At 44.2% G+C, this 24924-nt stretch overlaps 1 protein-coding gene across 1 annotated transcript in view; it reads right to left on the bottom strand.

The window, feature by feature from the left end:
* Positions 1-232: 232 nt before the first annotated feature.
* Positions 233-24924, bottom strand: part of LOC145428749 (uncharacterized) — a 217496-nt gene continuing 192804 nt past the window's right edge. The window contains exon 2 of the mRNA XM_080301401.1: positions 233-6131. Within this exon, the coding sequence (XP_080157527.1) occupies positions 950-5485 (4536 nt within the window). The 5' untranslated portion in view covers positions 5486-6131 and the 3' untranslated portion in view covers positions 233-949. The remainder of the gene's footprint in view (positions 6132-24924) is intronic.

A 24924-nucleotide genomic window follows, 5' to 3' on the forward strand; every position in this document is an offset into this window, starting at 1 on the left:
ATTTTGATTACGATGACAGCAAGAAAAAAATTGCAAGACTTTATCTGATCTTCCAGTTTGTTTGAATTACAAGTGAAAATATAGACACCGAGTTTCGTGGCAGTCATTTAATAAGAATGTGAGACTAGAATATGTGCTAGATAAATGACTACAAGAGGCCTAGATATTACCTTGATGTCAGTTTTGGCCGGCGGTCATAGGTTCTGTCCAATAATATGACGCGAGACTGGAGTAAAAGACATCCATGGATTGGTACTTTATTAAAGAAGGAGCATGATAACAGCACAAACACTAACTACAACTAAACAAAATGGCTTCCTTTTATACTCTACCTTTTCAGGTGAGCATCTGGAATAGCCCAAGTATGGGGGTTAACTAATCAAAATGGACACATAACCCTCCACACAAACAAACATACAATAACATTAAAGCACATCACAAACATATACATATTTCCAACACATACTATAAACAAACCAATAACATAAGCTTCACCCATTTCTATCTAAATTAAAACCCTCTTTATCCATACTCCCTAACCTGGCACACTGGTCTGCTCCAAGAGCTCTTAAACAGGTGATTGAGCCGCTTTCACTCTTTTGCTCCACATCCTGCAAGAAGCAACTAGGACAGGTGAGTACCTTTACAAGTTCTCATTTCACATACGTTTAGGTTATTGATAAATGATTAACTGCAAACAGCTCTAACTTTGGCTCTTCTCTGACACAGGTAGGATGGCCAGTCCCACTGTCTCTTTTCTGTTACAAGCTGTCAATTTAATTGTATATCAAATAACCTAATAAAAGACTCCAAAAGATCTAATGTGTTTCCTTTATTACCCTATTTTAAATTCCCAATCCAACAATTTATTATTAACCATACCGACCAGGTAATGGAACCCCTGGTCTCCATTACATTTCCTCCCCCCTTCTCCTTAGACCACTGTACTTCAATCTTCATACATACGTGAAAGACAGTCTGCAACACAGTTAGATTTGCCTGGACGATACCGCACTGTGAAATCATAGGGTTGCAATGACAAATACCATCTCGCAACACGCATGTTGTTCTCCTTCATCTTGTGCAGCCACTGAAGGGCACGGTGGTCTGTCTCCAGGGTGAAATGTCTGCCTAGAAGATAGTACCTCAGTGACTCCACTGCCCACTTCATAGCAAGACACTCCTTTTCCACGGTGGAGTATCTAGACTCTCTGTCCTGAAGCTTTCTGCTGAGGAAAACAACTGGGCGCCTCACTCCCTCCACCTCCTGCAGCAGCACGGCTCCTAAGCCTACTCCAGAAGCATCTGTCTGCAGTGTGAAAGGCTGAGTGAAATCCGGGCTGTGTAGAACAGAATCACCTGTGATGGCTGACTTAAGGTCAATGAAAGCACTGTCACAGTCTTTTGTCCACTTGACCTTATTCGGCGCCGACGCTTTTGTCAAATCCGTGAGAGGTGCTGCCCTCTCTGCAAAATGGGGGATGAATTTACTGTACCAGCCCACTAAGCCTATAAATGCCCGCACCTTCTTCTTGGTTGTAGGAACTGGATATGCATGGATTGCCTCCATTTTCCCCACCTGAGGCCTCACCTGTCCATGTCCAACCACATATCCAAGGTACTCCACCTGCCTCTGTGCGATCTTACACTTGTGAGGATTGATAGTAAGACCAGCAGATTTGATTAACTTTAAAACGCGTCGCAGGTGAGCCACATGCTGCTCCCAGGTCTGACTAAATATCACAACATCATCTAGGTATGCTGCAGCAAAGTCTGACACATCCCTCAAGACCTGGTCCATCAGCCGCTGAAACGTTGCTGGTGCCCCTTGGAGACCAAATGGCATCACCCTGAACTGAAACAGCCCAAACGGGGTTTTGAAGGCCGTCAGTTCCTTTGCCTCTGGAGCTAGGGCCACCTGCCAGTAGCCCTTGCTTAGGTCAAGAGTGGTAATGAACTTACTTCTCCCCACCCTTTCCAAGAGCTCATCAATACGAGGCATTGGATAGGGGTCAAACTTTGAGACAGAGTTGAGATATCTCAAGTCAATGCAAAACCTCAATGTTCCATCCTTTTTCGGGACCAGAACAATTGGGCTGCACCATTCACTCGCTGATGTTTCAATTATCCCAAGTGACAACATTAGGTCAATTTCTTTCTTCAGCTGTGAAACCAGGCGTTCAGGAATCCTATAGAATTTTCTACGGGGTGGAGCATTATCCCTCAAGTGAACTTTGTGTTGTACCAGTTTTGTAAAACCAGGTTTTTCCTGGAACAAATTTGGATCCAGAAGAGCCCTTAAATCTCCCTGCTGGGAGGGCTTAAGATGGGCCAGTGACACTAAACTTGGCCCTGATTTGCCTGTGGGAAAAAACTGTTCTCCCTCCTCTTCGTCCTTGACTACCCGAACAAGACAATGCTGTTTTACCTGCTGCGTGGACTGCATTGGCAATTGCTGCTGCTGCGTGATGGGTTGCTGCTGCTGCTGCGTGAATTCTTTTAACAGGTTAATATGGAAGACCTGATGTTTCTTCCTCCTGTCAGGCATGTACAGCTCATAGTTAACATTGCCAAGACGTTTTGTAATTTTGTAGGGGCCTTGCCACCTGGCTAGCAGTTTGCTGTCTGTCGTAGGAAGCAACAGCAACACATGCTGTCCTGGTTGGAATGTTCTTTCCCTGGCCTTCTTGTCATACCAGGTTTTCTGCTTGTTTTGAGCCACTTTCATGTTTTGCTGTGCCAGTATTGTCATTTGTTCTAGTCTCTCTCTCATTTTCAGCACATAAGCTATTACATTATCTCCATCAGGCTCTGGATTCTCCCATTGTTCTTTCAGCAGGTCGAGTGGACCTCTCACTTGACGGCCATAAAGCAGTTCAAATGGTGAAAATCCTGTAGAGGCCTGTGGCACTTCGCGATAGGCAAACAACAAGTAAGGCAGCCACTGATCCCAGTCTGAGCCAGTCTCTGTTACAAATTTGCGCAGCATGTTCTTTAGTGTCTGGTTAAAACGCTCTACTAGTCCATCTGACTGGGGGTGGTAAGGGGTGGTTTTAATACCTTTTATACCAAGTAATCTATATACCTGCTGTAGGAATTTAGACTGGAAATTTGTGCCACAGTCTGTCAGGACCTCTTTAGCTATACCTACTCTAGAAAACAACTGCAGGAGACAATTGGCAACCTGTCTCGCTTTCACTGATCTTAGGGGGAAAGCCTCAGGATAACGAGTGGCATAATCACAAATGACCAAGATGTAACGATTACCTGATGAGCTTCTTTCAAGGGGCCCCACTACATCCATTCCTATTCTTTCGAAAGGTGTATCTATGACAGGCAATGGCTGAAGATGGGCACGGGCCACTCCTTTATTTAGGGTGAGCTGACATATCTGACACGACTTACAAAACTGCTGTAGTTGAGTGTACATGCCAGGCCAGACAAAACGGCTTGCAATCCTATGTAGAGATTTCTGAAAACCAAGATGGCCTGCCCAAGGTACAGAATGACCAAGTTCCATGACTTTGTTTCTTAGTGCCTGTGGTAATGCTATGGCTTCAGTCTTGCCTTTACACTCATAAAGGACACCATTTCTCAACACATAGGTTGCATCTGCCAACACATCTACTGTCCCTCGCACCTGTCCATCAACCTCCGACACCTTATCAAACCAAGATCTTAATGATGGATCTGCCCGTTGAAGTGAAGAGATATCTGGTGGGATATCAAGTTCGAGAGGGAGGTTGGGGCTCTGGTCTACACCCTCTAACCTGGATGAACCCCTAAATTTTTCTCTTCGTCTTTGCGCTCGAGATTTAGCTGGTTTTGCTGGGCCTACTTCTATTTCTTCATCATAGAAAGGTAGCTCTTTTAACGGGTCATTTGCACTCTGAGCTCTTGTGGTGATCAAACTGGGGATTGCACTTTCTGGCTGTGCCTGCAGAATAATGTCTTGCTTTTGTACGTTGTGGTCCTGATCTACATGAACTGTATGCAAATGTCCCGGAACTTCATTAGACACCAAATCTAGCAGTGTAGGTATATCTAAGCCCAATATCACTGCATATGGTAGTCTGGGTGCTAAAGCCACTGGCAGGAGAAATGTCTGGCCACCTACAGTCAAATACACCTCAGCCATGGGATAATCCTTCTCATCACCATGTACACAGCTTATTTTAGTCCTTGTGTCACTCCATAACTCTCTTGGTACTAAACTAGCCAAAACCACTGACTGAAAGCTCCCTGTATCCAAGAGTGCTTCTTCACGCTGACCATTAACAAGTACAGGTGTTGTTCTTACTGCTTCATGATCAGGACCTGGCAATGTGGGTCTGGGGGCTGAGCACAAAAGGGATGGCCGACTTTGTGTTGTTGCTGGGCATGTATACTGAGTGTGGCCTATCTGGTTACAGTGATAACATCTAACATCTGATTTTGAACCTGAATGTGACTTTTTAGTGTTGTTACTTTTACCAGAAACAAAATGTCTGCTTCCAGGATAACTTCTACTCTGGCCTATACCACCACTCCTTACACCCCCATCAGACTTACTTTGTCCAGTCATGAAGCTGTCCTGGCCAAAGGTGGTTCCTCTCGCTCCTGTTCTGGCAGAGATGAAGATTTCCGCTAGCTGTGAAGCCTCCTCTGCAGATTTGGGGGCACGTTCCCTGATCCACACCTCCAGATCTGGGTGGACCATCCTCAGAAACTGCTCCAAGATCATCAGTTCAGAAATGTCTTTCACTGTAGATTTTTCAGGTTTTGCCCATTTGTAAAACATATCTTTTAATCGCACATAAAGTTCTCTTGGAGTTTCACCTGGGTGCATATCCAGGGCTCGAAACCTTCTTCTGTATGTGTCAGCAGTTATTTCGTATTTAGCAAGAATGGCATCTTTTACTTTATCATAGACTTCCGAATCAGCAATGTCCATATGCACATAAGCACTACGTGCTTTACCAGTGAGCAGAGGTACGAGTCGAACAGCCCATTCTTCTCTCGGCCAACGGCAAACTTGAGCCATTCTCTCAAAAGTAGTGAGAAAATGCTCAATATCATCATCTGGAGTGAGTGGCAACAACTTGGGATCTCTCTGGTGAAATGGTTCCTGTCTTGGCAGAGACCACATCTGCTGACCAGTCAGACTAGGCCCCTCATCAGGTTCACCTCCCTCCTCGATTTGGTTGTCCTCTTGTTCCTGCTGCTGTTCTGTCATTTCTTTTACTTGAACTTGCATTTGCTGAAACTGGTGTTGCATACTTTTCCATCTTTGTTCTTGTCGGGCTGATTCTCTGTCCATTCTCTGGTCTCTTGTTGCTTGAGACTGCATCAATGATCTCACCAGAGCTGTCAGTTCATCCAGTCTATCGCCAGGTTTAGCTCCTGCTTTAGCCACTGGATCAGCTGTAGCACCTTCACCATCCTCTGCCACTTCATTACTGTCATTCTTCTTTCCACTTCTCGTCATCATATTTACCTCATTCATTAGAGGCAGCACTCCTGACACCACTTGTCAGTTTTGGCCGGCGGTCATAGGTTCTGTCCAATAATATGACGCGAGACTGGAGTAAAAGACATCCATGGATTGGTACTTTATTAAAGAAGGAGCATGATAACAGCACAAACACTAACTACAACTAAACAAAATGGCTTCCTTTTATACTCTACCTTTTCAGGTGAGCATCTGGAATAGCCCAAGTATGGGGGTTAACTAATCAAAATGGACACATAACCCTCCACACAAACAAACATACAATAACATTAAAGCACATCACAAACATATACATATTTCCAACACATACTATAAACAAACCAATAACATAAGCTTCACCCATTTCTATCTAAATTAAAACCCTCTTTATCCATACTCCCTAACCTGGCACACTGGTCTGCTCCAAGAGCTCTTAAACAGGTGATTGAGCCGCTTTCACTCTTTTGCTCCACATCCTGCAAGAAGCAACTAGGACAGGTGAGTACCTTTACAAGTTCTCATTTCACATACGTTTAGGTTATTGATAAATGATTAACTGCAAACAGCTCTAACTTTGGCTCTTCTCCGACACAGGTAGGATGGCCAGTCCCACTGTCTCTTTTCTGTTACAAGCTGTCAATTTAATTGTATATCAAATAACCTAATAAAAGACTCCAAAAGATCTAATGTGTTTCCTTTATTACCCTATTTTAAATTCCCAATCCAACAATTTATTATTAACCATACCGACCAGGTAATGGAACCCCTGGTCTCCATTACACTTGAATATCAGAAACTTTACTCAGGAAATTAACAAATTTGTTGCGTTTAACGTTGGAAAGAAATCAAGTTGGTATCGTTGTGACAGGATTAAATAGTTAAGAATGGATCAGAATAAAAAAGTAGAATTACACTAATTATTAGCCTATGGCTCAGGCTTCACACTGGTCTAAACGCTCAGTTTCCCAGTGGTTTCTCTGTTCTTGAATCTGTTTGATATCAACAATAGGACATGTCTCCAGGGTTATCACCTTCTGTTTAAACCTTCAATTTGGGTTGGGCAACCAACCAGAAGACAGTTGGTTTACGGATATTTTGCTCTTCCCTCATAAGAGACAGAGGATTAGGCTGCACCAAAGCCCAGTATAAGAAAAATAAGGATTATTGTGAACTGTGAATCATTTGAAACTACTCTAACGAAGTCCAAGAATAGAAATATAGACCTGGCAACTGTAATCTCACAGGCAATCATTTCAGATTAGTGTTGTGTTGAGGATGAAACCGGTTGGTCTAGTCAGACTTAAAGTCAGGACACGGTTCAGGCTTTCAGTTCTTATAGTTTAGAGGGTTTTTTTTTTTTTGCTGGAATAGAGGAAAACTAATTTGAGAACATTTTGTGCAATGCTGAAAATGTTTAAAGTCACAGTAAGAAATGATACACCAACCTTAAAGTGCTATAAAACTGTGCATATAAGCAGACATATAAAAGCAGATTTCTGCCTCTGACGGGCCTCAAAAACAATCTAGTATGGATCGAGCGTTAAGCTAGGTTGGCCGCTCTTTCACTTTGAGACAAGTTTAATAATGCTTTACTTTGTCATAACAGAGATCACATTTCTGAACACAGTGAAATCAGTAGTTTTCTATGAATGACATGATTCAGTGATTTTGGGGACATATCTCAGTCCCCTAAGGCTCAGCTGTTGAAACATGCATGGATCCTCTTACCGTAGACCAAAAAGATAGTGTTGTAAGTGCAACGGCATCACGGAGCATCCTAGAATAGAAAATTACGGCACTTTTTATGAACTGTGTGTGAGCTGCACTTGCTTTTCTTAGGTGACAGTCTTGCTGCTATCGTAATCATCTTCAAGTATTAACATTAGTCTGCCCTTGCTGTTGATATAATTAAGGATTTGTAAGTGATGAGTGAGGAGTTGAATATCTGACCACTTGACAGCATTATCTAAAAGTTGACCGATTAAATAGTTGTGGGCTGTGTGCTTAAAGCGTGTTTTGACACCTGTGGGCTGCTGGAGTGGATGTGCTCAGTTTGCACATGTCTGCATGAAGGGCAGATGGATTTAGGATAAGTAGAAGTGAGCACTCCCCATCACTCTGATGGATGGAGGTCAGGGAGGTGCGGGGTTCTCCTGCCCACCCAAGGAAGATTTTATTGGGGATAGGAGGAGTGCTGCCACGGACTGCTTTACCAGTTCAGGACTCAGATTCCTGGCCAAGATTCATGATTGCCCTTTACAGGAATGTGGTCAGGCAACAGGAACAGTGTGTGTGTGTATGTGTCTGTCTCTCTCTGCATGTGTGTGCATACATGTTGTTAGGGGTTTTTGTGAAGTGCCCAGCACACGAGCAAGCTGAAGTGTGCGCTTACGATCTGCGCCGCTACACACGCGTATGTGTTTAATCTAGACTAGACCGATACTTTTAAACCAGGATTGAGAGCTGACACTTCAGGATGACTTAGTGGGAGCAATGAAAGACAGTCAGGGCTTGTCTTGTAAAAAGTACAAATTTGCGATTAGGGAGAGAAGAACCAGCATTAGGAAGGAACACTGGCCTGAGCAGCTTTATTACTGCCGGAGATTTACGCTCGACTTTATTCCCAACTGTCACTCGTAAAACTAAAGGAGAGGAGAGGCGCAGGGAGGGAGGGGATGATAAAGTAGCACGGCGCTATATGATAATCAAACCCAAACAGGAAGTTAGGCGGAGGACTTGGCAGGGGACGAGGATGTCATTGCGAAGCTTGATGCTCTGATGGCGAATGATATTTCTGTTATTACTCAATTCACCTTCAGTCAGTGCCCCCCCCCCCCCCCCCCCCCCCGGACTGTCTTTCAAATGAAACCCTTTTTTTAGTATTTCAGAGAAAGAAATTCAATAAAGAAAGCTAATAATATTTTCACTTACATAATGGCTGACTGCCTTATGCAATAGGATAATTGCCATATCCTTATTAACTCCTTTCTAACATAAACATCCTCTGTCACACAGGCACCCACATGATAGTGTGATCGTGAATGTGTGTGGAGGGGCATATCCTCGGGTGATCTTTCTAAGAAAAAAAACAGGGGAAAAAAATGCTTTGACAACTTGAGGAGGAATTTGAAAAACTGTCCTGAGGAGTGTTTCTGAGAAAATAGATAAGATAAACCGATGGAGGAGTTCAATGAGGCATTCGGAGAGATCAACCCCTTTGATAAACTGGGAGATAAAGAGGGGAAGAAGGGGGGGTTAGATAGTTCAGGTATGTGTGAGGTAGTCAGATTTAGGAGATGCAGTTGGCGGGTTTTGTGTACGAGATTGTTGTTAGATTGCGGTATCTTATTTGAGAAAGCTAGATACATAGAAGTGGTAAGAATCACTTTTGAGCGCAGTGCCTGAGCATGCGGGATGGGCCGCGTGCTGTTGTTCAGCCACGCTTGGCTCTACGAGCCCCTTACTCGGACTGCATTGTAAAATCACATTGATCTGGCCTGACAAGGCGTTGAGTCTTATCCCCGCAGCGCAAGCTTAGGGGTTGACGCCACCGGCTGAGGAGGATAGCAGCGGCGGATAAGATGAGGGAGAGGCGAAGATCCTCTGCCTCATCGGCCGCATTAAGAGATGGGAGGAATCTAAAGTGTAAAATCGGCCTCTTTTGCGATCAGTTGGGATTTAGCACTGGTTTATGGCAGTCGGCACTGGCGCTGAGTTCTCCTTCCTGACAGGGTAATCGCCCAGGGGCTTAGCGCAACAGGAAGAACAATACCTCCCACTTCCTCTCATCTCATCTCACGGATGATCTGGACAAAGTACACGTCCACATCGACCATATCTGCCGGAGCGAAGCAGCCGGGGAGAGACAGGAGGATGACAGGCCGAGGCCTGAGAGAGCGCTTAGAAGACCAGCATGCTGTCAGTGAGGGGCAGGCATGAAAGAATGTTTGTGTTTGTCTGAAGTGTGTATGTGTGTGTTGTGGTTGTTGTCTATGCACCCCTCCGTGTCTCTGAATACACTGTTTATGCATTTGTGCATCACTTTGTGAGTTTGTGGGTTTTTTCTCTCTCTGTGTGGTCTGTTTGTGTGCACACAGCTTTATTAGATTACGTGTTTGCACACCTTAATCATGTATGTGTGTTTACGATATTGTTGAACGTGTGTACCTGCACTCAAATAATATGCTTATAAATGTATGTGGGGAAAAAACACGGCAACCACGATCGGGGGGGTCAGTGCTAATCTGCCTCAGGTTTTAGAATCTCGAATCCTTCCTGTTCCCACTAATAAGCACCCTAAATAAAGCTGTATCTCTGACACATGCAAATGAAGCAACGCAGCAGTTTAAAAAAAAGATCAAAAGATGAGAAAGGCTGCTATTACAGTAATCTACCTCAGCGGAGATGAGAGGCTTTTATCTGGCCTAAATTAACTGTCTGATCCGCAGTCCATCATCAGCCACGGGATCAGGAAAGCGTCAGGTACCGCTGCGCTGCACAAATGTGTTTCCAACATAAAACACTAAAAAACAGCCAGCGGTCTCCTTTTATCAGTTATGCAGAGTAAACTCATTTTAAATCTTTTCATCTCCGCCGAGCTCTTTCGGTGTGGCTCCTAAAAAAAAAAATGCTGCATGAGGGGGTGAGTTTGGCAAAACTGCGGAACTGCTGAAGTTGTTGAATGCAAATGGGATACACTTACGATCTGAATCAGGAGGCAGACGCTACTTTGCCAGCTTTCTCTGTTTCATCTGTGCGGGCTGAGCCGGCTGCATTGTAACTCGAGATACAACTCTCTTCCCCGTAGTCCCTCTGTCCAGGTGCTGGGCTTCACTGCCCGTCTAAATCTGTTAAGTACAGTCTCACTCCTTTCTGTCTAGCACCGTGATAAGAAGCAGAGTTTTCCCGTCTCTACCTCACACGTGCATTCTCATATAACCCGGCCATTACTTTCCATCATTGGGGTTTATTTTACACGATAAGCGCACTGAGGGTCCATTCTCTCACAGCAGATCTTAAGGAGGACTCGGTGCCCTAAAAAAGGTTTTTGCTCTCTGAGGTATGACGGCCATTTTTATGGCGCTGGCCATTGCATTTAGCGGCTTGTTGCCAGGTTCTCATGTCAGGCTTTTACACAGCAGAAAAGTACACCACTGTGTAAATAAAAACAATCAGGGGTAATTATGTTACCATAAAAGCCCGCTGCTCAAAAGCCTGAGAGTCATTAGAGTGAGACGGAGTTGTTTTTACACGCATAAATCACTGATACACACACATCGGCACACACAAACACATCTGTGCATGCACACACAGACACGTAATGTAGCCCGAAGGCATGACCTCTGCCCTGCAAGAGCTGCTAATATGCTTAAATGACTGCCTGACAACTTAAAAAACATCAAAAGGGTGACTGCTCAGCGTAAATGACATGTGCCTTTGACCATGCAATTAGCACCGCAAGTGGCCACAAGAGGTCCCGCCTGTATGTGTCAGTGTGATACAAACTGAAGTTCATATCCATGCTTGTTTGACAAGCGTATATTCCCGTCTTTGTTTAGTGTGTTTGTGTGTGTGTGTGTGTGTGTGTGTGTTCGTTTGTTGTGTGTTACCTGCTTCTTTTGGCTGGAAACTGTCACTGTCTCTTTCTAATCGGATTGAGAGAACACCAGCGGCTAATGCAGCCTGCTGCCATCAAGTCGTCCATTTAAAGCAGCGCTGATCTGATTGTCAGGGTTTATTGATAAATGGAGCAAGCAGGGGCAGGGCCGAGCTCCCCCGCGTTCCCTCTGCTGTAGCTCTTTTCACTGGGAAGTGCTTCAGCTTTTACCTAGTTAGCACCCTTATCAGTCACAGTGAGTTTGGGGTCACTTTGGACAGGGACCTAGAGGGAAATGTTAAATGTAATTTCATTGACAGGAAATGGGGCTTTGGATGCGATTAGATACTTGTGGGACAGGTAGGGGAGAAGAGAAGTGCTGTGTGGAGTTTGTTTAAAAGCTGAATGTGCGGCCTGCAGTCCTTGTATCGCTCAAAGGAATCAGCCGCACTGCAAAGTCATTCAGTCACTTCACTTCAACCTCTGGCTGGGATTAACCGGCTGCTACTATGCATCCATTTGGTTTTTATTTTTCTATTATTCTTACCGACTCGGGGGTCTGAGAGAGCCATAGGTGCCCTGCTGTCACCCAGTAAAAAATGTTTGTAACACACTCAGATTCAAGAAAGCAAACTGCGAGGGTGAGCAAGGCTGCCGCTCCGGTGCAGCGGAAAGACAAAGATTTTCAGATTGAAATGTTTGTGTGAATAAATAGCTCTCCCCAGTGACTTGCGTTCAAGTATGTGAGTGTGTGTGCAAACCCTTTACTAGTCGTCTCCCTCCTTTTCTATGACTTCCTGCGACTCCCCCACCCCTCGCACCCCCACCTCCCCCCTCACGCTTGTGGCCACCACTCTCCCAGTTTCTGTCGCTCTGCGATCTTATCACACCTCTTCTGATTTCATTTGACCGTCGACGGCTAATCAGAGGCCAACATCTGGATGGTTCCCATAGCAACCGGCAGGACCAAATATTCTGGGCCTTAAAAGGTGGGTTGAGGTCTCGGTGCGGGGGTGCTGGGGAGCAATGAGAATTTCCCCGAGATTGACAGCTTTGATGGAGAGATGAACAGAGGCCTGAATGGTGCTACACTGCCACTGTGTTTTGTTTAGGGGTTTTTTTTCATGCAGTGTGTCTTTGTGTGTGTGCGTGTGTTTGGGTGGGAGTATATGTGTTACCTCATTTCCCCTGAGTCCGCTGCCCATCCCATGGACCCAGTGGGAAAGGGTGGAGCGGAGGGCTGTTTGTTTGTAAGTCTGTGTGTATGTGTGAGTGAAAAAGAGTGCAGGTTTAGCAACGGAGCTATTTTCTAACTGTACCAAAGGGCTACAAGCAGCCACAACAGTGGCCACAGCTTATAAATACATTCATACGCACAATAGTGTTTTTTTTCCAATAGTGGGAGAGAGGAAGTGCGCTGAGCGGTATGTAGACCCCTGCCGCCTTCATGTTGAGTCACCGAGAGCTTTACAGCATTACCAAGGCTTTAGTTAAATCATCTACTGTCATAGCTGCCGGTAGACGTCAGTAATTCTGTTAGCTTTCTTGTCTTTAGGATGCAGCTTTGTCGCCACCAGCAAGACAGATAGGTTCACATTGGATTGATCAGTGGATTGAAGGATCACTTCACCTGTTAATTACTGTCACTCTCCTTCTTTCTCCTCTCATATGAGCATCCCTCGCTGCACTGGCCTGCCTCTCTTCTTCATGTATTCATTAACCAAGGTCCATTAAAGTTGGACTCCCCGGGGCAAGTAAAAACCTCATTTAGTGCAGTCGGCTCAGCCAAGACGGGAAACGCCAGACCCCCTTAGCTCTAACTGGATTAGGAACCAGCCAACGGATGGGCCGCAGGACAGAACTCTCTGGTCCAACCACTTAAGACCATGCTACACCAAATGAGAGGTGGATAGGATGTGAGTAAACCGCTAGGCAATTTGGGGATTTCCATAAAAGAACATTAGCATTTTACTATAGTCTGTCTTTGCTTATTTTTCTTATCTTTTTATAGTTTCATTTTGTTCCTTCTTTAATGTAAGGTGTGGAGAAACGCACAGAGGATCATAAATATTTACGGACTGATAAAGGAGAGTACTTAAAGCTCCAGGAGATGGGATCTCTAGTAGTATTTCTGTTTCATTAAACTGCCGTAACTAACGTCAAGGTTAACGCTGGAAAAAGTAAGAGTTTAACACTGAGCAGTTAGTGATAATGGCTATCGGGACCCCACTGATGTGGTTTGATAATAATATCATCAAACAGTCCCATGAATTAAATGATTCGCATCTTGCTGATTCACTATTGCTGCGTATTTGATACATTTTTAGCTGAGCCTACTTCAAACCAGTGAAGCAAAATTTAAATTTAAATGAAAAACACGCCACATTTGGAGGATCTATTGCTCTTTTTTTAAATTTAGGCAATAGATTTTTTTTTAATCTCTTTTTTTTGTGGTGTCATTGCCAGTATTTCTTTTATTTTAATTTTAAAAAACTGTCAAAGGAAAAAGAACTATGACTATTAAATAAAATTATGTTAAAAAAAAACACTTGACATATGAGGTGTGTTTTAGCAAGTAAAAAAAAAATATTTGGAGATTTCAGGTCATTCAAGAGTTTGAACGATCACTGATAAACACAGCGGTATGTAAGCACTCCTCTCATCCTTCCAGCCCTCCCTCCCTGACTCGCTTATCTGGCTCTCTCTTGTGACACATTTTAAGACTATTCTTTGATGATTTACACGTCTTTTCTAAACAGGATCACAGATCCCCCCAGCTCAAACCGTGTGCTCCGTTCTCCCCCTTTCAGATATTACTCACACGGGACATTAATATGTTTTATTACAAGAATTTTGGTTTGTTTCTAACCACAATGATTCATTTCTTATTGTTGTTAGTCATGTGTAACCATTGGGTTTCATAAGAAGAGGAATTTCTAACTATGAGACTTTGCACCTGATGTGTTTTTCCTTTTTCTGGAAGGTAAAAAATCCCAGACTTTATTATATTTGAAGAAAAAGTTTTAAAGAGGTAAAGGTGGAGTTACGAGTCAGAGACAGGGTGGGACTTTCCTCAGAGAGCGCAGCATACCAAGAGAGGACGGGAGGGAAGGAGAGAGGAAGACACGTTTTAGACCTACACTAACACAAATGTTGTTTGATCTGTCGGGGAGCTGTAATTCACAACAATAAAATTAACTGCTGTTTCATCTCCCCTCCCCTCTCTTTCCTCTCGCTTTGACACCTAAATCAATCACCTCGTTTCCTTGCGGAGCTCCGATGTTCTTTTAGAGGTCAACAGGCGATAAATTTCTGCACAGTTTACATTAAGGTCTTCGAATGCCTTTATGATGTCTCATCATTTAATTTATGTTGCTGATTATTAAACCCCCACCCACCCACCGCCTTTTTTTTCTAGCTGCTTAAAGCTCAAGATTATGTGTGATGTGATCATAATCAGATACAGTGATATTATCCAGTGTTATTAGCTCATTACCAAGTAAAAGCACAAACAAAGCCCGCAGCAAGATGACGTCTCAGTTGACAGTTGTGGGCGTTTTCTCATTATTGCCATGCACTATTGGTCAGTGTGAATCATTGCACACCAAAATACATCAACCATGCCTGCACCAGACTGGCCTTATAAACCCTACCGTTAGGAGTAATACTCCAGGGAGCACAGAGAAGCTGTGGGTGTGTGCATGTGAGCATGTGTGCCTTTTTTTTGGGGGGGGTAGAAAATGAGGGAAATAGAAAGTAGAGAGAAAGCCACTGAGTGTCAGGGGGATTGTATGGATCCATTATGGTGCAGCTATAATTAAGAGGGACAAACAGAATGTGTAGGAAGAGCACTGCGGCGCTAACCACGGCCCACTGGGATCAATAAGTGTCTATTTACATCAGGCTGGACAGGAGCTGTCCAGCTCCAGAGTGCTGAGCCTCACTTTGTATGACTCAGACTGAAACATCAGGGGCTTCCATTGAAATGTGAAATATTATCTACTGAGATGTACAGTGTAACACGCCGTGCAGACAGCGCACTGAAAGGATCTCATGTCTAACACCTGTTGAAGGCGGCTAAGAGTACATGGGAGTAGAATAAGAGAGGGACCTGTCGGGGAAGATAATGAAATCAAAATGACAAGACAAGAGAGACGGATAACGGGAGCCCACGTTGAGAAGATGATGACAGGCAGAGGGAGGAGCGCTGATAACCTTGCTAGCTAAAAAGCTTCCTCTGGAGCTTAATCAGGCGTCCCCATTACAAAGACGAGCTCCCAATGGCTGCCCCCTCCCACTGCCTCCTCCCTCCACCCTTTCCAGCGCCTGATGCTCCCCTCGATAAACGGCATTATTAATTAAAAGGCTCCAATTGAATCTGTGTCTGATGGACGAGCCTTGGGACGATTAGCTACAGGACCTGACAGAGCTTATTTCTACATGACGGAATCTGTCGATAAAGGGAAGGAGACAGGTTCACGCACCAGCACAATGTCAGACGCACGGAGACGGGGACAGTCACACTGAAGGAGCCTTTTAAGTGAATATTTGTTTTCTGTTTGGGATTTGGCGCTGTAATATAAAAACTAGGGGATGATTGTAAAATTCTGGGATGCTGCCAATGACCGTTTCTAATATCAGAGTTTGGCTGATAGCTGATATTTTTTTTTCTTGTCTTTCAGCTGTTTATCATACAGTTTACAACATTTCAGTCAGTGCAGAACAGACACAATGCAACAAACAAACATTAGCCTCCGACACTGCCAAATGCAATGCCATGGTGCCGATATTTGAACACAATCACAGAGAATAACAGCATTTGTGTCTTTGTACCTGTTTGGTCATCTAAGAGGTCGTTGTTTTAATTTAGGATTGTTAAAACAACAGCAAATAGGATGATACCTTTACCAGCTCAGACTTGTCATAGAGCCTTTGAAAGCTTACCTGAGTTAACCTGAAGTTTCTACCTGCACATTGCTGTGTGTCTCGAAATGCTTGGCCATATAGGGGGCAAGAACACACCAAGACCACTCATGCATGTGTGTGTAGGGACCAGTTACAGAAAGCATTGTCAAAAAGAAATGTCTTGTTTTCATTTTACAAGGTTATACTGGGTAAACTGACTTTGCATCAGAGTCAACTTTTCTCAGAGGGATGGTCTGTCTACTCACATTAACACAGTTTTTACTGCGTGCGCAATCAAAACAAATCAAAATAAACCCAGGACTGCTGTCGCTACATTTTTCCGTAATTGTGCACGAACATCGACATTAAAATGCTGCTTAATGTGAATTTATTAGTCATAACAATTTATTTATTTTCCAGAATATGGGAACTTTTCATTTATGGCTCTATTCCTTTTGGTTGTCTGATGGTTTTCAACAGTTTCATCTTGTCAGAGATGTCTAACTGTTAATATATCCTCAGCTTCATTTAAATATATTTTGTGACATCAATCATATATTAAGACCCGTGAAACCACCTATTAGGACACATTCTCACAGGTTGTACGTCTCTGATTGAAAGTTAGGCAATAACTGCTTATTGAGGTATGTAGACATGGCTTGGCTTGGCTGGGACGCCCCATCACCTCGGCTCCTCATCCTCAGGGGAGGCTTGAGGGATCAGATAAGACCAGGTTCCCAGATCCGGGTCAGATTGACAGCTGAATGCCTGAGGAAGAGTGATTGGCTTGGGACTCAGATTGGGAGGAGGATCCCTTATACTGGAGGGCCCCCAAAGGGACCTCCGGGGCCCAGAAAACATTTGGACCATATTGGTACTGATTGCTTGATTGGAGAGAAATCGCTCTGGTGACAATTCATTACAAATAATAAAATTGGTTATTATCCAGCTAATTTTATAGGGCTGTGTGTGGTATGTTTATCTGTTTGTTTGTTTGTGTGTATCCAGTTGGCTTGTGAATAGGCAATAAAACATTTATAGCTCATGCAGTTTGAAGAGAAAAAACCCTTGATAATTAAAGTCTCCTGAGATGCTTCGTGTCTTCCTGCTGTTGCAGGGCAGAACAAGATAGTTTAATAATGATAGCTTTAGTTGTGGTTGATTCCCACATATGCATCAACCATGGCTGCAACCACATGTTGGAGTAAAGGTCAAAGGGTAAACTCAAGGATTTTATCTAGAGAAAACTATTCAGTATAAGCAGTGAGAGTCGCCCCTCAGTGTCCAAGCGTGGCTTTAATAAGACTGTAGTGTTAGATTTTTGTTCATCAACTAAATAGACAAAGTTAGCTCTTTTATAAGTTGTAATTAATTTTAACTACATTATATAACTTGTGGCCTTGTGATTAAGAAGTTGTGTTTTGTAATTTTTCTTTTTTGTTTGAACATGCTTATTTAACATAGTAAACTAAAGAACAGATGTAGCCTTCAGCAGCTTCTGGGAAAGGGATTGTACTCTGTGTTATTCTGTGTTAAAAGGAGAAAAAATGAAAGAATATGGAGGGTTGCTAGAAAAAGAGGCAACTTGCTCTCAAGGCCATCTAGGACTCCTCCGGGGCTTCTGACTTAACCAGAGAAATAATGTTGGTGCAGACACAGACGGCATTATTGTCCTTAGCCTGCAGACAACCTTTCACATATTTTCCCTTTTTGGTTGATGGAGCTTTGAGACTTTATGTCTCTGGTAGACACACATGCAGACGCGCGCACACACACGTTTGATTATATACACATACACATGCCCTTTATAACCGTGAACTGACCTATTAACCTACTACAGAGCGCCATTTACATCCAGTCACACACACTCACATATGATTACGCACTCGCACGTCGCGCTGCGTACGCAAGCAGACTCGTGGACGCGGGCGCTCAGCAACCGTCTCCGTGTGGCACATACACGTGCTGAAACGCACACGGTGTTGGTCGGACAGACTAACTGGCTCTCGAGCTAATTGAGTAGAGTGTGTGGCCCCGTGTGGCCCCGGCCTGACCCCGCTGTAGCAGGGGACGCCGCTGAGCCTCGGCTTTGATACATTTGATACGGTTTAAGTGAGGAATGAAGACCTGAGCTTGTTTACATTTGACCTGGATTAGCGTTGGTGATGGTGCAGTAACGACAGAGAGAAAGTAACTGACAATGAGAGTCAGAAAAAGCAGAACTTTTGGAGGGCATGAAAAGAGGAATCAGTTGCGTGTTGTCATTGTTTCATGCGCATCTTTGTCATCTCCACTTTTTTTTGTTGTTGTTAATGCTAATTGTGTGGACACAAGATGAATATGTTGACATCGCTGAAGTCGGCTCGTGCTCAGTGTTCAGCTTGCCTCTTATGAAAATAGCTCACGCATTTGCAAGGCCTGCCGGAGCAAAGGGAGCAGCGTTCTCTCTTTGCTTTACTTTGTATTATGTCTATCATTCCATTGTGTATTAGTAAAATCACTACCTGGGTATTATTTTAATTGACTGACTGAAAACAAGAGATATCTGATATCTCTGTGTCTGTTTCTGTATGTGTCTGTTGTTCGATCTCTTACTCCCTTTCTCTCTCACTCTCTCCTTTTTCCTCCAGTAATGATTTGCTGTTGCTAATGGCTTCCTAAATTTTGTAGAAAGGGCAGAACTAGCAACGTCTAGAGTTTCAGGCACTGGAGGTCTGCCAGACAAGAAGGGGAAAGCATGGAGGGAGGGGGGATTCAAGGGAGGCTAGGCTGGATTGGATAGTTTAGGTAAGGAGTAAGGATATTGATTATTGAGGACCGACAGCGTGTTATCCTCATAATGGCATGCTTTCAAGATCTTCATATTTCATGTTGTTCCAACATTCATCCTTAACAAAACTGAGAAATCCCCCCCCCCCCCCCCCCCAAATAAATCAAAGTGCATGATTCTTTTTTCCAGGAAATATTAATAGCAGTGGTGTCGTCAAAAGACGGAGCATAAAATAGCGTGGAAACTCTGATTCATAAGTAGCATTAATTGACTTGTCACATAGAAAAACAAGTAGCAAATTCTGGATTGGGCAAGGCCATAAGTGCAGTGAGTAAGTGATAACATTTTGCCTCAAGGTGTGTCTGGCCACTGCTGGGACTAACACACACGGACACACAGCCTTGGTGCTGCCAGTAGAATGGATCCTATTGTTGAGAAGCTCCACTGCCCATTCAACTTAGCCCACATGAAAGCAGTCAACGGAAGGGAGAATGACGAATGAGTGTGTTGCTGCTTGTAGTTTACATGCTTCTACATCTGCTGATGTGTGCGCGTGCGTGCCTGTGTGTGTGTACGCGTGCGCACTGCGGCGGCATGTTTGTGTGTGTTTGCTTGTTTGTCACATGATGTCCTGTGGCGATCCCTAACTAACCGTACAGGCGCCAGTAGAAGGTGGGGGGGAGTGAGGGTGGGAGACGAGCATGAGCAGACACAGAACAGGGAAGAGGAGCTATGGAGCCGTGGAGGGGGGCGCTCTGGCTGACTACTGTCACATGATGGGCATATAATGAAGCCAAACTACATTCAAACTGTTGAATAACTGCACAAATGACTCATGACCTGACTTAGCATTGTGTAAACATGTGGCTTCAGTTCAGTCTTCTTAATAAACCACCATATGAGAGGATGCACTGCTGTCAGTGCTGGACGCAGACAGCTTCACACTCTTTTAAGAAGTCTAATGAACGCTAAGAACCTGTGCCGTAGAGCTGGGACCTGCTAATGTTCTCACTGTCCTTTGATAGTATATGTGTGTGTGTGCGCACGTGTGTGTCCTAGAAACTTGGATCTTGGATCTCCTGCCAGCTTTCAGTACACGGCCTGTGAAGTATAATGTCGGTATTAAAAATACTTCACCGAGGCAGAGCATTTCATCACTTTCAAATTAAAAACGAAAGATTATGCCAAGGTGCTGTTTCAGACCACTTTTCCTCACTGGCTTGACAAGAGTCCATAGTCAATAGACAATGTATGGACGCAAGCGATGCTGAAAGGAACCACAGTGGCTTTCTGGAACTCTTTATCACAGAGGCTTACTAATCCTGTCATATCTAATGCTCACACTCCATTAATCAGCCAGGCTGTGTGTGTGAGTAGGATTGCGTGTTCCATGTGGCCGAGGTGGTGGTGTTTACCCAATGCGCAAGCCTCGGTTGGCCGCAGGCCTGGTAAGCCTGGCCATGATAGGCCACTGTGAAATGTAGCTGACAGAGGCAGCCCGTTGCCCTCTTCATTGTAATTGTGTTTGCGTTTGAGTGTGTGTGTGTGTGTGTGTGTGTGTGTGTGTGTGTGTGTGTGTGTGTGTGTGTGTGTGTGTGTGCATGAGCATCTGTGAATCTGTCTCAATCACTGTAGACTCTGCTGACTTTACTGTGTTGTGTACACATTGTTTCCAACTTCAGTGTGTACAAGTGTTTTGTGTCAGTGTATAGGGATTATTTTTAATACTGAAAGAACAAGAAGGCGTTTAGCTAATAGCTGAATAGTTGAGGAAGGGATAGAGAGAATGTTAATAGGGTGGGAAAGGGGAAGTGAATCAATGGAAGGCCCTGGCATTTTAGCTTGGTCAGCCCGGCCCCTCTCCACTAGTCTGTCGACTATATTTTCCCCTCTTTTCGTTCTCGGGCTTGCGATCAGTTCTCTTTCCCCTCTCCACTGCATTCCACACAGTTTTGTCATCCTGCCAAGGAAACAAATCAGAGAGCCCTCTCTCAGCCGCCACACTTTTCCTTTGTCTCGTTCTGACTTTCTCTGCTTCTGTGTGCTCCGCTTTCCTGTTCGGTCCCGCACCCAGCAGTCTCACCAACACTTCGCCGTGACCGGCCGCAGCCTATGATGTCACGCAAGGAGCAAAGGCTGTTGGGTAGTGACCCGAGGTCAAACGAGCTTGTGTCCAGCAAGCATTTCTGCTGCCTGAAAGCATGTTGTAAAATGCTCATTCTTCCTTTCCAGGAGAGTGCTTCCCTTGTTTGGAGAAAGTGTCTCCTGTTTCAAGAAGTCCGTCCTGCCCTTTTAAAGAGTTTCAAAGTGGCTCCCCGATTCCTTATTTTTCTTCCTCAGCTAATTTGATGTGTCTGTACTTGCCAGTTATCATACTACAGAGCTTGTTATTTGCGCCAATAATTAAATGAAGCCATTTACTGCGCTGACTTTTTAATTAATTTTCATGGGTTGTTTTCTTTTCCTTTTTTTCCCCGAGATGATCTCCAGTGAACCATGGCAGTTGTGAAATGTTTTAATCAGACGTGTAAATGAAATAATTCTATCAGTCAATTTGGTCTTGTTTTTATTTTTTACACGGGTGATTAACCATGTTACCAATTGGCTGGGTGGATTAGCTGGATTAGATGTTCCGTGTTTGTGTGTGTGTGTGAGAGCATGTGTGATGCCAATTAATGATGGTTTGGCAAGCTAGAAGTCAATCAGGGGCATAAACATAGCAATAGGGAAATGTACTCGACTTCACCAGAGCAAGAGAAGTGAGATTATACCTGCCCACATGACCGCAGGCCTCTTTAAGTGCCCCACCCAGGTGGAGAAGAAGTAGAGGATGGGACGCCTGAGATGTTATGCAGGATCTGTTTGAGAGTTTCTTGCTGGATTTCTGCAGGTGTAGATGCACCAGGAACATGTATGAAGAAGCTCCCTGTGACAGTTAAACCTCTCACCATCGTCTATGTTCTTGGCAACCCTTAGTACCGTGAGCAGCTCGGTGGTAAACGTGTTGCTCTGCTGTCTCCCGGCTCTTATCAGTTCATATAACCCTCACATAGACATTCATACCCGCACAGTCAGATCTTCTGCTAGCCACAGCAGTAGATGGAACTGATGCAAGGCTTCTATGACGACAAGAGGACAGGGCCTTATCTGAAGTTATGGTGATGACCATGATGGAATGATGACAATCTGCTTCTTGTGTGTTTTCTTATGGGTAGTACTGCGCAGATGTACACCTGTGCAGGCCTACAAGCACAAGCACGGTCCGCGATCAGGTGCTTTACAGTGTACGAATGCAAATAGCGACGTTTAACGTGGTGCATCCGTTGCATTCGAGACGAACATCCACTCGGCCAAGGAGTCCATGCAAACAAGCAAATGATCATGGTCATGCAGAAACCACAGGGAAGTGAGTTTATGTCACTGGCCCGTTTTTTTTGACTCATCGTGCTTTCACCGCTGTGTCTTTCTTTCCGACAAATATGACAGATGCATATCAAGCTGTGCAGTCTGCTCAGGGGAGATAAGGACCAGTTAGGTGCTGGGGTTGCAACATCCCACTGAGCCAATGAGTGAGCACAACACCTTTCTCATACCGATCGTCAACAGATAGGCCTGCAGTGCATGTGTGAGTGTGCGCACGTATGATGCCTCTGATAATTCCTGTCTCCACTGAATTCTGGCATCGGCAGTGTTATGGTTCCAGGTCTGCGCACATCTCCTGTTCTGAAACTTGTTTGAAGTGAAACAGAAGTTGTGTAAGCAGATTTGTCTGTCCAGTACACAAAAGTTAAGGTTTCTTGTTGTAAAGAAGTTCAAGGCTGTAGTCTTACTGACCTTACTTATTTGCTGCTTTTGTTTTGGTTTTATTTTTTGTTTTCTTAGTGCCAATTCACAATGACAGTCTTCTCAATGTGCTTTATAAAGTAAGGTAGATTCCCTTGAATATTAAAGAGAGAACTGCTGCTTGGTGACGTGGCAGTGGTGAAGAGAAAGAACTCCAGCAGACACCAGGTTCAACGAGGGCAGCCATCTCTCACAGCTACATAGAAGATGAAGGGAAAGCAAAAAGAAAAGTGCAAAGCATAGAGTAAAAACATGCTATGGAAGAGACAAGACAAGAGTAAGTCATGGATAAATATAGTGACTGCAAAAACGGGTTTGTGATATCTAAATGTTCAAATCTGTCTAGAAACCAAAAGGTTTTCTTCTTTTATCTCTGGTTTGGATCTAAGAGCAGTCGTCATGCAGTTTTTCCTATTAAAAATAACACTCTGACCTCTCTCATTGATCACATTGTGCCTTTTTTAAAAATTAGTTTTTGCTGAATAAAAATGTCCTGTATATGTTACCGTGTCTTCTTATCTGTATTAACAAAGTCAGAGACACAACAAGATCTTTTCCTGGAGATAAACAGATAAATGTTGTCTAGGAATGCGCACACCCGATGTAGTGTTTTCCGCATGAGCGACTGGACTCGCAAGACCGAAATGAGATCTGGATCCTGTGAAATTTAGCAGCAAGGTTTCTCTGGTGTACCAGCGCATTTATGCAAACTTGATTCGTGCTTTCAGTGGAAGCAGGTAATCTGGGAGAACCTGAATACCTCAGTGCATTAGGGGTAGCCATGCTTTGTTGCAAGGACAAGTTGGTCCATGAGAATTAAGGAGGCTTGAAATTAAATTCAGGGCAGCCACAGAGCAGCTCTGTCACTTAATCCACCTCACAAGCAACTATCGTTGGTCTACAATAGCGACTTGAACAGCTTGGGAGTCTGAGCTTGGCACATCAGGTCTCTGTGGGCTTCTACTGTCCTCCTGTTCTCTGTCTGGTCATCATTTTCCAGTGGGAGTGTCCAGAGGATCCATCCAGGGGTAGGCACCTGGGTCCTATCCGTTCACTCCTGGCTTTGTTCCAGGATGCCCTCAACTCCCCCACTCGAAGCTTTCTCCAGTTACCTGTGAATGAAAGCGAGAGGAGCGGGACCGGGGCTGGGAATGGTGTGGGACATTATATGGGTGCGGAAGAGGATGGCAGGTCCAGACGCCCACTCCCCTGAGCCCTCCGAGGTATTTGTACTGTACTTGCCCACCAGTTTGTCAATGGGAGCCTGCAGATGAATGGGCTCATTTGTCCTCAGACAGTGGGGATGAATTTTGCCTGTTGGAGCAGGTGAGCAGGAGGGCCTTAGTGCAGCATAACACAGCATGAATGAGAACGTGAACACTACCTGTCCCAGGTGAACATCCTGAATGCTCCCTGTCCCAGGTGTGAGGAGGCTGACCTCGTTTTTCAGGGTGAGCTGAGGGAAGGGTGCTCTGCATGTCCACACCCTGCTTCCGACATGGACTTCTCAGCAGGTTACAGACAAATTACAAACAAAGGATGAACGCATCGGTGCAAAAGAGTTCAGCAGTTGGATGACTGATGCTAATTTATTAAGGTCTCAGGCTGAATCGCAACAAACTTCCTGTGGTTAGGAGAGCTGGAAGGTGTAGGAATTTTGTATCCGCTGTGTTTTAGCATGGAAGCGACTCCCCCAGAGTAGGACAAATAATCATTGTGGAGTACGATGTGGGAAGCGGAAAAGAACTATAACTGAATGCATAATTCAGAAACGTCTTTCAGTATTAGAGCACCACTCCCAGAAACCTTTTCGTTAACCACAAACTATGACAGTAAGGTGGGTTTTATTTCCCTCTTTCACTTTTCAAGTTTCATATTAACAAGCTATCCAAACTTACTGATGCTGACCAAATAAATCACGAAATAGTCTCCTGGGGTTAAAACATTTTACCTTTTTATTTACACACTTGTTTTTTCTTTAACTCTTATACTGTAAGGCCTATTTGAGGTGATTCAAATGATGTAACATGATCTTGGGTAATCAAGAAATATATATTACATATAGAAGAGTTGTGTGGTTGGCTCTCATGCCCTGATATAGTTTGTGGGACAAAATCGTCCCGACCTCAAAAAATTCAGCAAATAGTGAACATTTTTCTAAAGTCAGTGGCAGAGTGATTTTTAGCATTAGGTACTCATACCACAAACGCTGCCCTGAAGCATGAAACTTTGCACAGAATTACTCTTAAATACTGTACAACCACGCATCCCTTGTAATCAATCTCTTTTTTCGCTGTCTCTGTCAGACCTCTGTGGTCTTAATTGGTCTTAATAGTACAA

This window comes from Astatotilapia calliptera, chromosome 5 (genome assembly GCF_964374335.1).
Source record: "Astatotilapia calliptera chromosome 5, fAstCal68.1, whole genome shotgun sequence".
In the NCBI taxonomy this organism is placed as follows: Eukaryota; Metazoa; Chordata; class Actinopteri; order Cichliformes; family Cichlidae; genus Astatotilapia; species Astatotilapia calliptera.